Source organism: Patagioenas fasciata, chromosome 13, assembly GCF_037038585.1.
Source record: "Patagioenas fasciata isolate bPatFas1 chromosome 13, bPatFas1.hap1, whole genome shotgun sequence".
NCBI classification, from domain to species: Eukaryota; Metazoa; Chordata; class Aves; order Columbiformes; family Columbidae; genus Patagioenas; species Patagioenas fasciata.
In genome coordinates this window covers 13,995,883-14,011,511 of record NC_092532.1, presented here as the reverse complement: position 1 = coordinate 14,011,511, position 15,629 = coordinate 13,995,883, and the positions used below count along the sequence as shown (strand labels likewise).

Below are 15,629 nucleotides of genomic sequence, written 5' to 3'. Positions count from 1 at the left end.
TGCTCCCCTCGGAGCAGGAAGCCGGAAACCATCGAGACGAGCCGCGTTACCGACCATGGGGGGGGAGCGACCCCGCTCCCCTCAGCCCCGCGGGGTGAGTCACCACTGACTCACCCCCTCGCCCCGCTTCCCGCCTCGGAGGGAGGCGCGGGAGCCCCTGCGGCGCATGCGCGGCGGAGTTGTGAATGGTGCGGCTGTTCGGCCGGAGTTTACGAGCCGGGAGGAAGTCGGAGGGGAGGGAGGGGAGCGGGGGGAGAGGCGGGAGCGGCGGCTCTGCGCGCGCGGCGCGGGGAGGAGGGAGAGGGAGGAGGCGGAGGAGAGAGAGAGGGAGGGAAGGAGGGCGGGAGGGGGGCGCCGCCGGCGGGGGCTAACAAAGGGCGAGGCGAGCGCTGGGGCTGGGACAGCGCGGGGAGGGCGGGAGGGCAGCCGGCGGCGGCGGCCCCACCACCATGCCGCGGGTTGTCCCCGACCAGCGGAGCAAGTTCGAGAACGAGGAGTTCTTCAGGAAGCTGAGCCGCGAGTGCGAGGTGAGACGGCGAGCCCCCCCTCTCTGCGCTTCCCCTCCGCCCGCCCGTGGGGAAAGTTTCGGAGGGCCCGGGGGAGCCCCGCGCTTCGCCTCAGCCGCGGCGGTGGAGCCCAGCCCGGCGGCGCGGGGCGGTGCAGTCTGTGCACTCCGCTGCCCACTTATCGCCGGGATTGGCCCCTCCTGATTTGCGCGCCCTGTTCCCCGCAGATTAAATACACCGGCTTCAGGGACCGGCCCCACGAGGAGAGGCAGGCCCGCTTCCAGAACGCCTGCCGCGACGGCCGCTCCGAGATCGTAAGTGGCTCCGCGCTCCCCTCAGGGCCCGCCGGGACCGGGCCGGGGCGGCCGCCGGCGCCTGTCAGCAGCGGGCGGGGGAACGGCCGCCCCTGGGCCCCTCCGCCGCTTCGCTCCCCGTTTTGTTAAATAAACCAGAAAGTTTTCAGGGAGTGTTTGAGGTGGAGGAACGCTTCGGAGTCACTGAGCTCCAGGGCTTCGCGCTGGGTGTGGCGGGAGCGGAGAGTGTTCGGCCGGTGCCCGGGGTCGGTCGGGTCTGGGTGGCCGCACCGCACTGGGAAGTTTTTTCCTTCAGGGAAAAAATTGCATCTCCCGCCTTGTGAACGGCGAGGCTGTCGTTAAAAGACAGCATTTATTTCCCCTTAAGAATAGCGCTCTTTCGCTAGAATGTGTCAGCTCGCTCTGCCTTCGCTGGAGCGGTGAAAATGTGTTTGAGGAGCGCTGGGTTTAGGGGAGGTGAGAAAAATCTCTCGGAGCTTTCAGAGCCACCCCCCAGTGCGAACTGCCTGTGCTGCCTGCCCTGGGCACGTGTTACAGTTGTAAGCTGCTCCTTTCGGTATTCGGCTCTTTTTTTTTTTTTTTTCCCTCTGAAACAGGATCTTTCAGAAATGAGTAAAATTGCTCAGAAGACGCTAGCTAGAAGTCTTGAATGAGCTGTTTTATGTATTTGTGAACTAAATCAAATGCTTTTAAAATCAGGTTTTGAAACTCGCAATGTCAGACCCGTTTTTCTCATTCATTAAGGTTAGTTAGAGACTCTTCTGAAATAAGAAGTGAGATGAAGTATGGCTTGGAGTGGTCAAGAACTGACTAGTTATTTCCTGGTTTGATTTCTGCTCAACGTTCCTTCTATAGGTTCGGTATCTCATAGCATTAAGAACTTAAGAAGAACTCTTTACTGTTCTTAAAATGCAGAAGTAATCTTTTTCATTTACAGTATATAATGAAAGATGAGGTAAAAATCCGGTTCCCATAGAAAATAACCCCTGCTTTCACCAAGTTCTATTTATGACGATTTTTTAATGGTAGAGATATTGCTAGTCAGTTCACAGTGAAATTATTCTCACAAACATCTGAACAAATATAATTGAATACCAGTTACTGCAACTGATCTTGTTCATTTGCATTTGTGAGTGCAAGGATATACACTCAAGGACACAGTTACCTTTCACTGAGTAACTTTATTTTAGGTGAATCTCATCCCGGCTTGTTATCTGTGATCTTAGAACCTGTAACATTATTTCGTGAGAGGCCCCTTGTAGTCAGTCTCTTAATTTTACTATGTATTTTTTTTACGTTTATTTTCCATGGCACATGTTTGCTTCCTTTAAAAAGTCACCAGGGAAACAATGGGTAGGTAAGGAAAACATAGCATGCTAACATTTGAAGTTCCTGAACAGTTGAAAGTGCACAGTATACCCGAGACCTTCCCTAAAAAAAAAAAAGTCACATAGTTTATAAACTAGCTTTCTAATGCAGCCTATACGGTTATTTATATACATGGGAAATCACTGTAGTTTCACCTTTGTACTTCTAAGCCTGCTGCTGTCTTTCTCTGCCAGAACTTCATCCTTTGGAAGCAACCAGTGATGCCTGTTCTGTGTATTTTTACTTCTACTTAATTGTAAAACAACCACTAAATTTCTTGATCTGAAGCGTCTGGTTTTGTTTTATGAACAGGGTACAAGTAGTCAGGTTTATTTAGAAATGTGTGTGATGACTGATGTTAAAAAGAGCTTTTTTTTAGTCTCAAATGTTTTTCCAGACATCAAGGACTTATTCTTTTATCTCCAAAGGGAGCTTTTGCAAGTGACCTTACATATTTTGAAGCAGGCAGAAAAACCCAGAGAATAGCTTAGGGATGTAATATAGAACTGGCAGTAGGTTGTTGGTTACTTCTGTCAAATAACTCTTGATTGAATAAAGAAAATAATTCCCAGTGTTACTGAGAAAGTAACTGTGAAATATTAAATAAGATTTTGGGTATAGTGGTATTGCTTTGATAACTTGAAAATAACTTTACATGTTCAGTTTGTTTAGGAAGACTTCCTACCTGCCTATTTGTTTGGAACTTACTTGTGTTGGCTGCAATTGGGTCAGATCACCCTTGTGCTACCTGATAAGCTTTTTGCAAAATTTGACGTATATGTGTATTGAGCATTTCAGACTGAGCTTTAAAAGGCTCTGTACAGAAAATCATAATTTTCTTACTTTAAAGTTTAACACCAAACTAGGGGGGTGATTTTTTAAAAATTATTTTTATTTTTAAAAATCTACGTGTTACTAGATGAATATTGTTGAGTTTGATGTAGTCCTGTGTGGTTACTGATGAGGCTATTATTGAGTTTTATTATTGACCTATGATTTTGATTTGAGAAACACATGGGTATTTTAGTTGCATAGTTTTATCTGTTCAAACGGAGGAAATGGGTTTCAAAAATCCAGAGAATAAGTATCTACATAGCTTTTTAAATAACCTATGGTTTAAATGTTCCCTGAAGGACTCCACGAGAATACAGGAATTTGTGTACTTTCATTTTCTTCTTTTCACTGATGTTTTCCCCATGGTTATTCATGGCCCTCTAGTCCAAGTTGGGGGGTGGGAGGCAGGGAGGATGGGCGCTTCATGATCTTGCTCCGTTTCCCAAAAAGCAGGTATAGTGCTTCTGAACCAGTATCCTTGGGGCCTGCAGAAACTGGAGGGGTCCAGAGGGCTGCAGTGGTCAGCTGATTTACACTCAGTCATCTCACTCCTTGGCGTTTTAAGTGTGTAAATTACAGAGTATAAAACACACATTTGCTAAAGGTGCTCAGAGGTAGAAACATAATTCTTAAACAGACTAGGTGGTGATGACTTATGAGTCAAAAACGTTGGGAGATAGGTGTTTGTGTTTTGTTGTTTTTTGGGTTTTTTTAGATATGTAAATAGAATCACCTAGAAAAGCAAAGGGGTCACACGGGCTGGTCAGCCTGATACTGATGCTCTGCAGCCCTCGCAGTTTTGATGCTTCCTATTTGTGCGAGTGTAGCCTCCATGAAACTTCTTTTACCTAGATTGAAATGTTTGTCTTTGCATACTGTAGGGCAAACAAATGTTAATGTACCAGCACAATATCCCCCCTAGTACTAGTAGGACTGATTTGTCAGTTTTAATGACATTGAGAGTGTGCTTAACAGGAGATTTAACAAAAAAAAATATCTGCTTTTAAGAATAGTCTGGAGTGTAACGTGATTGCAGGCTATTAGTCTCCTTTGGCGGAGGGGAAAAAGTCAAGACAAAGCACTTCTACTTTCAAAATGGGAGGTATTAATCCTGTGACAGACAGCGTTGCAGTACATGACCGGAACTGTCTTAAATTACATGTAGAGCTATTGTGTCATAGGTAGCAGTATAGTTCTACCATAAAGTTGCTGAATTCTGGGTTGCTTGAAAGGAATCTGCTTGTCAGGAAATTTCAGCTATTAGAGTAGTATTTGTATAGCTTTTAAGACAACACTGTATTCTGGATTGATGACCATTTAAATCTAAGTGACCATGGTAATCAATAGAGTTATTTGATTGCGACAAATTACGTTTAACCCTGGGATTTCGAGTGGAGTTATATTCTGGGAGCATGGTCAAGTATTTGTGTGCTTACAGGACATACGTGTTCCAAAGAAGGGTATAAATAATGTGAATTGACTCCTACTTGCAAAAATATTTTTTTTTATTTCATGTCTAGTAATTACCATACTCTTCATGGCTTGGAGTTGATAAGACGTACTAATAAATACGGAGAGTTTATGAAGAAAACTGAATCTTATTTTAATTTGAAACCATAGAAAATTATTTACTTGAAAGCAATGTGCACTTTTTCTAACATGGACAAGTCAGTCCCTTTAATGATTTTACAAAGGGCTGCAGCTGAGAAGAATTCCTACAGTTGCCTGTTGTCACTGGCATGGCATCTGCTGGTTTGGATTTCACTGTTGTTTTAATGTAGCAAGAGGGCTCCGTCTGGTGAAGTTTAATTGCGCTGTATGTTGATGCTGCGTCCATGTAGATGATAAAATAAGCATATTTACATTTCAGTTCAGATAAGTGTTTATCTAGGTAAAAGTAGATTGTGAAAGGAAACGTGTCCTTTTCTTTCAAAAAAAGTTACCCCTAGTAACAGGTATCAGGAATTCATTTTCCTTCAGCTGTGCTTCTTTTAGAGATATGCAAGCTCTTCAAAAAGTATGGGCGATTTTTAATGTTGCAGGTACTAAGTTGGTGCAGGATATCCAGACAGCACTGAAAGGACAGATTCTAATGTCAGCAAAACTGATTTGAAAGAATTATTGATTCCATGTTGTATTTTATATCTGAAGCAGCCAATGGCAAATGTTGTCAAAATGGAATCAGATGTTTGTAACTTAATACTTAAGAAAAATGATGAGTGCATGTTTTTGACTTTAAGTATTCTCTATGCTGCCTGGCTTAAGACATAAACTGATGTAAAAATAAATGACTGCCTGCATAATTTATGTAATGTCTTGCTCCCTGATCCTGTTTGTATTGATTTTTCTAAAAGGCTTTTGTGGCCACAGGAACCAATCTGTCTCTCCAGTTTTTTCCGGCCAGCTGGCAGGGGGAGCAGCGACAGACACCGACCCGGGAATATGTCGACTTTGAAAGAGAAGGAGGCAAGGTAAGACAGAAATTGTTGTGACTGAAAGACATTTTTATGTTGTGCTTATAGCCTTACTGCTTATATGATGCCAAATTACTAGTATTTCGTGGCATGTAGGTAGTCTCATGAGTACAACTGAAAGCCGGTAGGATAAAATCTGGCATCGCTTTGTTTTAAAGCACGTTAATTTTTCTGGAGGGAAACACGTGGCTACTACTGGTGGCTTTTTCACTTTGAGAACAGAACTTTATTTCTGCTGTCATGCCTTGATTTGGGGAGCAATTTAAGTTTAGTGTTGAGTAGGTTCTTCTGAAATGATTCAGATATTAGACCTTGGCCCACAAATTATGGGAGACAATAGTGAAAATTTGCTCTTCGAACAGGTTATTTAATTGGGTCTTAGGTTGCCAGTAGATCCAGCAAGCACTCAGTGTGCAGCTTAGTGGAATGAAGCTTTTATTTTCTCAGTTTGACCATGAGTAATAACACAGATAAAGCATTGCTTTCAGAATTGATTTTTGAATCTTTTTTTTCTGATATCGAAAGCTGGAATTCCCTAATGACAGTGATGGTTACTGTGAAGCTGTATTAGATTTAAAATCAGAAATCTTGCTTAGTCTCATCAGAATAAAGTTGTGAAGTCACAGCTGGTTTTGTTTTACATGAAAAACATTTAAATGTAGGTGCTGTCTCTTATCTGTGCTACTGTAGATGCTTTGGGATTTACCCAAAGATCACTGAATTCAGTCAAACTTCTCTGCAGTCCTCAGTAGGTTTGGACCAGCACTAAAGACCATATAGCCCTTCCATCACAGCCTAATTTCCTTATAATTTTTTTACTGTAATAGATTTTTAATAGACTATAAAATTCTTGCTTTTACCTAAATTTTTTACCCACTCTTGTAACAAGTAACAGTTAATGCTACCAAACCCACCAGTCTGGAGGAAATATTTGAAGCATGTTCAGGTTTAATGGCATATTGGATCTTTTAAATGCTGCTAGGTGGAAGATAAGTATTTCCTATAGTGGGAAAAGATGATTGGAAGAAAAAAAAATCCCGAGGGCAGATACGGTATTTGGAATTCAAGTTAATGAGGGGTTCTTTTTGAAAAAATTGTTTTCCATGTGGTCCTGTGAGGCTCGCAGAGTTTGGCAGATTGGGGGGGAAGGAGTAGAGTTGGCTGTGCTGGGTACTGACTGCTTTGCTAAGGAAACTGAATTGAATCTGGCTGTTTCTGAAAAATATTGATTCTGGCTCACAATTGAATGAGGAATTTTTCTTGTAATGTGTAAGAAGACTGAAGTCTCTCTTCTTGCCAGTTCAAAACTAATTTTATTTACTCTTATGATTTTTTTAACTTTGTTTTCTCTGAATGAATTCTTAAAGTACTAAACTACTTCATCCATTTTCTTGCCTTGTCTTAATCATGTAAGAACGTGGTAGACATGCTGTGTATTAAAATAGAACATGAGCCTCATTAATGAATGCCACTCCCTGTTTTATGTGTGTTTACAGTAAATTCCAGAGTGCTTCACTGAAACATTTAGAAGAATTCAACTGAATGAGGGTAGAAGTGGACAAACTACTAAATGGGAATAGTGTTATGCTATAGTATGAACAAATCACAAATTCACTGTTGTATTCAAGCTTTACTAGTGTAAATCCCATGCGAATGCAAGCTTGCTCTGCGCAGAATTAAACTCGTCTGAAAGTCAGCCACCCTCCTAACTTCAGAAGAGGAGTGAGCAGAATGGGAGAGTGTTTCTTGTTATCAGCAGAAACAGTTAAATGTTTCATATGTATTGTCTGTGATGTTGTCTTCTATGGATTTCTGTAGTTTTAGTAAGAATTTCTTTCAGAGGCTTTAACAGTCTCTTAACACCATGTGATTTCTGGTAGCTGTATGCAGGGTTGTTTTCTGAGCTTTGATTCTTGAGGCAGCATATAACGTGTGGTTGTTCATCACTGGATTTAAGCCAGCAAGGCATGTTTTTAATTATATGAATAAAAAAAGGCTATGGGGGGAGCTGTCAGTTAATTATTATTTTAGGCATTAGTCTGAGATCTAGAATGTAGATAAACTTACCAACGCTAGAATATTTTTGTTCTGGAATTCTGCTTCACCGTTTGGCTAAGCAAATAATGGCACAAAATAGTTATCCAGAGTTGAAGTATGTCACTATTGTGCCTAAGCAGTTTTGTACACAGATTAACAAAGTTACCAAAGCAGCTTCTTCAATGACTGAATTTTAGAAAGAGCAACACCCTTGTGAACCTATTGGAAAGTTGGGATTCTGTGAATATCTGCTTCATAGACTTGGGGTTTTTCATTCTGGTATTTCTTAACTGAGGTGGTTTTCCTATGTTTAATTTACCTTTTAATTTGATGCACCTGATGTTCATGATGGGTGGGTAGGCCTCTTGTGGATACCCTGTCTTCGGTAATTAAAGAATCAGATAGCTAAGTGTTCACTTCGTGTTTCTATTCATTTTAAACTCAAACTTCACTTTTTTTTTGAGATACTTTTAACGTTATGTGCTGTCTTTGACCTGTAGCAAATATAATAGTGTGTTTGAGCAATTTTTCAGGTTTGTCATAGCAAAAGAAAAAGTAGTACTAAAAATAGGTCCCTAAATTGTAAAAATCATAAAACATTGTATTCCATTGTGATTTGTGGGGGTGTGTGGGGTGCATCAAATTTGTTGTCTTGTCCTGTGTCTGAATATCATAATCATACCAAGGCTTCCTGATCCTTTGTTTTGTCAGCTAATGTCCAGTTCTTATCCAGTAGATATTGTTAAGAAATTGGGAGGCAGACAGTGTAGTAGTGTAATGTATCACCTGAAATCTCACATAACCGAACTGTGGACCAAAATTGAGAGCGTTGTTTTAACCTTGCTTCTCTGATACCATTAATTACATAGACTAGCTTTATTGTGCTTAATGAAGTTCTTTAATTTTTACTTGAGTTTTATACTGATACCATATGAACTTAATGCTGAACTGTGTGTGTGTGGACTTCAGTGCTTCTTATATTTTAAGTTTATTGAAAGTCTCTTGTTTTGTTAAGAACTGTGTGATCAACTTGCTTTGCGTGATTCATTTTGTACACTTCTTACAGTGAGATAAAACGTCCCCGCTTTTCGTTTGTTGAGATCTTTCTTACCTACATAAACAGTAGTTCTCAGATGGTTTTTTTTATTGTTTAAATACCAGTTACTACACTGATGAGGTGTGTGCTGTTGTTTTATTTCCCCTCCCCTTTATAATACCATTCTCCATCTCGTTTCTAACGCAGTTTAACTTCCTGTCTGCTGCTCAGTGGCAGCTGCTCATAAACCAGAATCTTCAACAGGCTTATTTCAATATAATGTGCTATGTACTCCACAGCTCTGGAGGAGAGCACATCAGACGTGATTTCAATTGATTCAGAGTGCCTGGTATGCCACATGTGTGCTGTAGCTAGGATTTCTACTCGCTAGACCATTAACATTGTTCTAGCCATAACTAAATACTACTGGACTTCAGTTTTCTTCCTGTAGGTGCTGAGTTTCTACTCATGTGCAGTTTTTTCTGTTGTAAGTAGGAAATTTTGTTTGGCTGTGAGTTGATGCTAAGTGCTTGGACAAGTCTAAAAACCCGAAAATTTATATTGTGCTGCGGACATTACAGCAATTCTAGAATGTAATGAGAGAGGTGCTGTATTTAAATAAAAACTGTATTTAAATGGCAGCCAATAGCACCAGTTTTCCACTTGTGTCCTCTTTTCTTACTAGAGGTTTGACAGATAGGACTTGTCCCCAAATCAGCTTTTTCTTTTTGACTTAACCAATAAAATGTCATAATAATTGGGATAGTTTATTGGCTGCTTAGTTTTCTGAGCCCATACAATTTTCAGTCAAACATACAATCACAGTGTACCTAGTGGAATTTGCTTGCAAGATGAAGGCTTAGTTTATGAGAAATATCTGAATACCAGTACTAACCTGTATTGAATTGGAAGTTTTAATTTCTGTGGTCCCTGCCACTTTCTGAAGAATTTAGATGAAACATTAAGTCATTCAGACAAATGGGGCACAGCAGCTTTCTTTTTTCTTTCTTTAGGTACCCTTCATTTTAAAAAAATTGATAAGGGTGTCCGGAAAACTGATTTACAGTTTCAGCTGTCATTTTACCCTCACAATAGTGTTAAAGAGCCATATTCCTTAAGTTCCTATATTTTCAGTCCAGCAGTATTTAGGAGTTTTGCATTATCGCTGTCTGAAATGTTCTAGCAGTTAGCAGTTCCTTTGATGTGTTCCCTGCAATCCACTGAGTTTCTGGACCAAAAGAATATGAGTTTAATTTTTTTTTTTCCAGATCAGTAGAAAAGGATGTCTGATGTTTGGGATGTAGGGGAAAAAATGTATGCTAGAGCTGTCATATTAAAGATCATATTGAGGTGTGCTACCACATAGGGCAAACCATCTCGGCCATGAGATGCACGTGGTCTTAACAGACATTATCTGTTTTATTTGTCTGTGGTAATTTAATGCTCCTTCAAGTTATTGTGAAGGGCTTTGTTTAAAGCACAGCAGGAGATGGTGCTACAGCCTTGAAGAACTGGACATCACTGAAAGGATGTTCACAGAGTTGTTTGGGTGTGGTGGAGTCATGTGGGAATGCGAGATCTGACTTGGTTGGAAAAGGAGCAAGAGTCAACCTCTAGAGTGGTAGCATGCACGATCTTTGTGAATCTTCTCTTGGTGCATGAGGGCATCTGTCCTGCTCGTAAACTCTCTTGCAGAGCAGTCTTGTTGCTTACAGATCTGAACTTGAGCTGAGGTTCATGGTGTAGCTCTGTACAGTCTTTGATTTTTTTTTTTTTTTTTCTTTTAAAGCTAGTTTCTTAATGCACTGGTGGGGTAGGATAAGAATATTTTGGGGTCAGAATTTCATCCTTTTCATCTACTGTTCTCTCCCTTTGTGCTAGCAGAATGATACAGAATTCCTCTTCCCATGTAGTTTCAGCTTACCTCAGGAATGTGGAGCAGGGAAGATGGGACTGGTGCCTGCCCTCAGAGCTGGTGCTTTTCCTTTCATCCTCCTATTCGGGTCTGCTTGATGGCCCTACAACCCAGCACGTAACTGGGAGAGATTCTCCTGCGAAGAGCAGCTGGTGGTCAGTGAGGGCACGTTAGCTACCGAACTGTCGCTGTGCCTCGGCCCTTTGAGGTGCTGTTGCGTGTGTCAACCAAGGGAAGTGGTGTTGCCCCAATGAAGCTCGCATCACTGACATTCCTTTTTGTCTTTCTCAGGCTTTTTCTGTAAACTTTGAAAAAGAAAGTCAGCATGTGATTATTCTTGCAGCAGATAAATGGGTTTGGTGGTGTATCAGGTTGTACCTAGCCTGGCTAAACATCTTAATTTTCTTCTTGGAGCTGCGTGGTGGGAGTCCTGCAAGGGCTTGGTGAATGAGAAGAATCCACTTCCCTGGATTGTGCCCTTGGTTGTTTTTCATCTAGAATCACCTATATGGTTTGAGCAAAATATTAGTTTCCTGTAGGTGCTTTTGAGTCTAGATTTTATGGTTGTGTTTGCACTTAAGGGTCTTTTATTTAGCAGAGACAGCTCAGTTTGGTTTTTTTTTTAACAGATATGTAATTTCTTAATGCTCCTATACCATGTTGCTTTAGAGGAGAGTGAAACTACTTGTTATTCATTATGACCTGCTGTTGCATAGAGGAGACATGTTTAATTGAAACTTCATTTGAAGCCAGGTAGTCACAGTATATCTTTGCTTATTCACTTTCCCTCAAAATGGGGAGAGGCCTCTGTATGCCCAGTTTACACACTGTCAACAATTGAGAACTTGGGTTTTGGGAAGAGGAATCTGTGGAGCCCATAGCTTGTTAGGTACACGTTGTCCTGTGCTGGCAAGCAGCCCGTGGCTGAGATTTGGACAGTTGTTGCTGAAGAGTGATTTATCGAAGGGTGCCCTCTGCCACCAGAGCATGAGTCACACCAGGATCTCTCATGTGACAAGCACTCATGGCCTTTTCCCTGTGATCCTTTCACTCTCCCCATCCTCCACATACTTTTGTTACTGCCCACAGCCTTGTCCATGTGTTACTGTATGCGCAGTGATGATGCCATTTTGAAAAATGCTCGTGAACGGCTGGGCCGTTTGCCTACCTACAACCCTTTCCATAGGTCCTGAGTACTTAGTGTCTGCCATCAGTAAACCTGCTTTTGATTTGGTTTTATTACCTGTTGTAGCAGCAGTTATTCAGTCATATTTTACATATTACCTTGAACTTTTTCCAGTGGTCTAAACGCGTGTGCTGGGGTTGTATAGTCAAGACTTCAAATTTACTCATACCATTGTCTAAAGTTTTCCAGAAGAGGAACAAAACCAGAGTTAGTGAGCTAAATTTTGCTTTTGGGAGCCAGCTGTCTATAAGGACAGAGGAGTGCTGTGTGAATGAAAGGAGTACTTGAGATTGCTGCAGCATAGATACTGGAAGAAATCCAGACATTGTTGAATCTTATAGTTTGCATATCAACCTCCACTTACTGAACAAAGTAGCTAACATTATGCTTCTCTGCTCTTCTTATAAATTAATGAGAAAAGTAAGAGCATTTCTGTTGGAGGATGTCTGTTTCTTTGTAGAAAAAAAAATCACTTAATACTTCATATTTAAAAAAAAAAATAGAAGTCAATAAGATGATGAAACATTTGTTGCAAGAAACTAATTTTTTCTGGAAGTCACTGAAATGTTTCTTCAAGCTGTATTGTCCAAAGTGCAAGTAATGAAATGAGCTAATTAGCTTGCATAATTGCGTATTTGATCTTTAACAAGTTGGCCTGGTGAAATGTGTACTGTGACAATAATATAGAAAGAAAGAAAAAAAAGAAAAATCTTGCACAAGACTGTGATTCCAAGAACATGGGTGCTAATGGAAGGATCATTTTGGGGGGAATACCTGATGCTGCAAATGTCAAAACAGAAAGTCTGTATATTTTCTGTAACAGTAATATCTGGACTTGTATACAAGATCCACATTGCAGCTGCTTGAGGAATCTGTGCAGAATTTCTGCCTTCTTTCTCTATTGAAGATACTTTGCTTAAACAGTTGCAGGCAGCAGCTTTATCTTGTGGGACTTCTGGGTATGCAGCTTGTTTTATTTGTTCATTTCAGTATAAATATAGAGGATACCCTATGGAAGGTGGAAGAGTTCTTAAACCTTACGGGTCATTAAATTTTAGTTTTCTATTGAAATACAGTGACCAAGGATGAAGTGTTGTCTGTTGGATATTTCAAATAGTTTTAAAATATGAAATCTGGGGAAGAAGCAGCAATGGAAGACTTGATGGAGACTCTTATGTCCTGATGAGATGTCTTGATGGCAGTTGAGGAGTAGCCAGCATTGTTTGACAAAACAGATCAGAGGTGACAAGAAGAAATTTTTAACAGCTTTTTGGCCAATGTATTCCTTTAAAAAAACAAAAAACAAACACAATCAAACCAACCAAACGAAGAAAAAACAAAACAAAAAACATAAAACCAAAACAATAACAATAACAAAACAGATTAAAGAAAGGGAACAGCTTACATTATTCAGTAGAGCCAATACTGGGCTTTTTCTTTTTGGAAAACTAATACAAGCCTCCTGAGTGCTTAATAATAGGGAAACTAAGGCAGGGAGGCATCTAGACCGAATAAAACAACTATAGTAGTGTATTTTTCTTATGCTACTAAAGAGCATTTGGGGATTTCTTTGTAAGCTTGCATGCTTCTCTGATATATTGATTTATTTAATATATTGAGGGCAAGCATTTTCCCTCGGATAGAGGGGGAGTGGGCAATTGTCTCATGTTCAGATGCTCCAACTACAGGAGTCAGAGTACAGGACCCTGCAATGGGATTGCACAACCTGGTAGCCTAGTGGGTCTTCATCACAGAAAATTACCAGGGCTTTAGTTACAGCAAACCAGAAAGCCCCTGTTTCTAAATCACTTCACAGGGTCTCACCACAGACTGTTTGTGAAACATACAGGATGGTACTTTCCTGACAAAGCATTCAGAGAAGCAGTATGATTTTTTTTTTTCTTAAGCTCTATTCTGATACCTGGAACTTGAGAATCAGCTGTAAATTTTTTGAACTTCAAGAAAACAGATCAGTAAGTGGTTTATAGGAAATAAAAATTAATAATGCATAAGATTTTAAATGTTTGCTGCTCCCACCGATCGTACAGTTTTGGTTCTCTTTTGCTAGGACAATTCTTGTTGCATTTTGGCTGACCCAAGCTATATTTATATTGCTTGCTATTTTTATAACTATATGTATTGATATAGTTATATATAAATATATATATATATATATATAGAATATCTATATATAAAAATATATATATTAAAAATATATATAGTTATATAGTTTTTTATATATATATAGTTATTTTCATGCCCGGGATTTTGCTGTTTGGAGAACTGTTTTAAACTTGTGTCTGAAAGTGCTAATTACTCTGTTCAAGAAAATTCACAGCCTTTGCTGATGATGTTTCTCTGCAGAAGCTGGTACTTTTCTGCAGAATAATTGACACCGTGAATTTTTACTGGGTGTTGAAAGCTAACTAGTTGTTATGGTATACAAAAGACAAAAACTTACTAACTTGCATTGTTTTAAGGCTTGGTGCAGTACTGCTTGTTGAATAAATGTGAATGCAGTTTTTCCAGACTTGAGTCCTGCTTAAGGGGAAAGGGTGAGGCTGTCAAAGTGCTCAAGAATATAATAAAAGCCAGAGGGCAAAAGAGGCAGCTTTTCGTGCCCCTTTCCTGCCTGGGTCAGTTCCTGGATCATTGTTATTAGCTGCTTGTCCATGTTGTCAGAATCAGGTACCTTCTAGTTAAGTTTACTTGCATTACACATTCCAAATATTCAGTTAAAAAATACAGGTTTAATGGGCTATTTATTTGCCCACAGGTAGTGTGGTGTGTAAATGATGTGTTTTAGATAAATCTCTCTAACCCTCCATTGGAGTTTCTAGTTGTAGCTGCTTTTTGCTTTGCTACTTTCTGAAAGCTTGAAAAGAATTAATTTCCCAACCAATTTTGAAATTTCCGTCTGGAAAGTATATTCTGTCAACGTGGCAGAAAACAGTGCGTGTCCCTGTTAACCGGTTTTGTGAGCGTAAGCGTTTGTCCGTTTGACTGCGTGCATACTTGCAGCAGTCTCCTAGCAGTGTTTTGCTGCAAAAACATTATTCTTTTCAAATGCTGTGAGAAAAATTGGGTCTTCTTTAATGCATGCGTGTTTTGGGAGAGTAAATTTAAAATCCAGCGATTTTTCTTATATAGAATCTAGTGGTAAGGATGTACTGATAAAAGACCCTGTAAAATTTCACAGGGGAAAACCTCAGCATGTGTTGGCCTTTCAGGTTATCCTTATATGTTGCTTATTGCATTTTTGTTGATTCTCAGTTCCATCTATGACGTTGATTTTTGTCTTTTTGAAGGCAGATGGGGTGAATCTGAGCATGAGACACGTTTCGTGTTGGGAGGCATTAGACTTTTTTGTAGTTACACTGCAAAACCAAGAAGCCACCTACATCTTGCTTTGTATTAGGGGTTTCTTGGGGTTTTTGGTCAAATGTAGCGTATGTTTCCTGCTCAGTCCAGCAGTTGCAATATTTTGGAACTGTGTCTGGAGACTTATTTGTTATTAAATTCTGAGAATAATTTCTGTGCAGCAGCATTTTAGTTATTTTTCTTGGTTAACTTCTAAGCATAAGTACTGACCAGTGATTGTAATCCAGGAGTTAAATGCTGTAGTCTCAACAGCGTTTGTTCTGACATCCTTAATGCTTCATGCCTGCTCTTAGTTATCAACTTGTATTTTAGCTAAGTAGAATAGTAACCTGCATAATTTAATGAGCCATTGATCTACTCTGGAAAAGGAGTCATGATTATGTATTTAACTAGGCAGAAAAAAACCCCAACAACCAGCCACCCAAAAAACCCATTAAAATGTCACGTTTTCTCAAAGTGACTTGTAAATTCTGTCTCTCTTGCAAAGTGAGGAAGATTTTTTTTTCTGCTATTCTATTTTGAAGCTTGAGAATCCAAACCAAAAAGCATTGCTGAAGTATTTCAGTAATACAGCAAGT

General features: G+C 40.1%; 1 protein-coding gene across 3 annotated transcripts in view; it reads left to right on the top strand.

Moving 5' to 3' along the window:
- The first annotated feature begins 375 nt into the window (after positions 1-375).
- The window catches only part of CBFB (core-binding factor subunit beta), a 41,302-nt gene continuing 26,048 nt past the window's right edge, over positions 376-15,629 (top strand). For 2 of the 3 annotated variants that reach the window (XM_065848447.2, XM_065848448.2), the window contains exons 1-3: positions 377-527; positions 734-820; positions 5,377-5,493. In XM_065848447.2, the coding sequence (XP_065704519.1) occupies positions 450-527; positions 734-820; positions 5,377-5,493 (282 nt within the window). In that variant the 5' untranslated portion in view covers positions 377-449. Of the gene's footprint in view, positions 528-733; positions 821-5,376; positions 5,494-15,629 lie in introns of all 3 variants that reach the window. The other variant, XM_071814206.1, reaches the window with a different exon arrangement.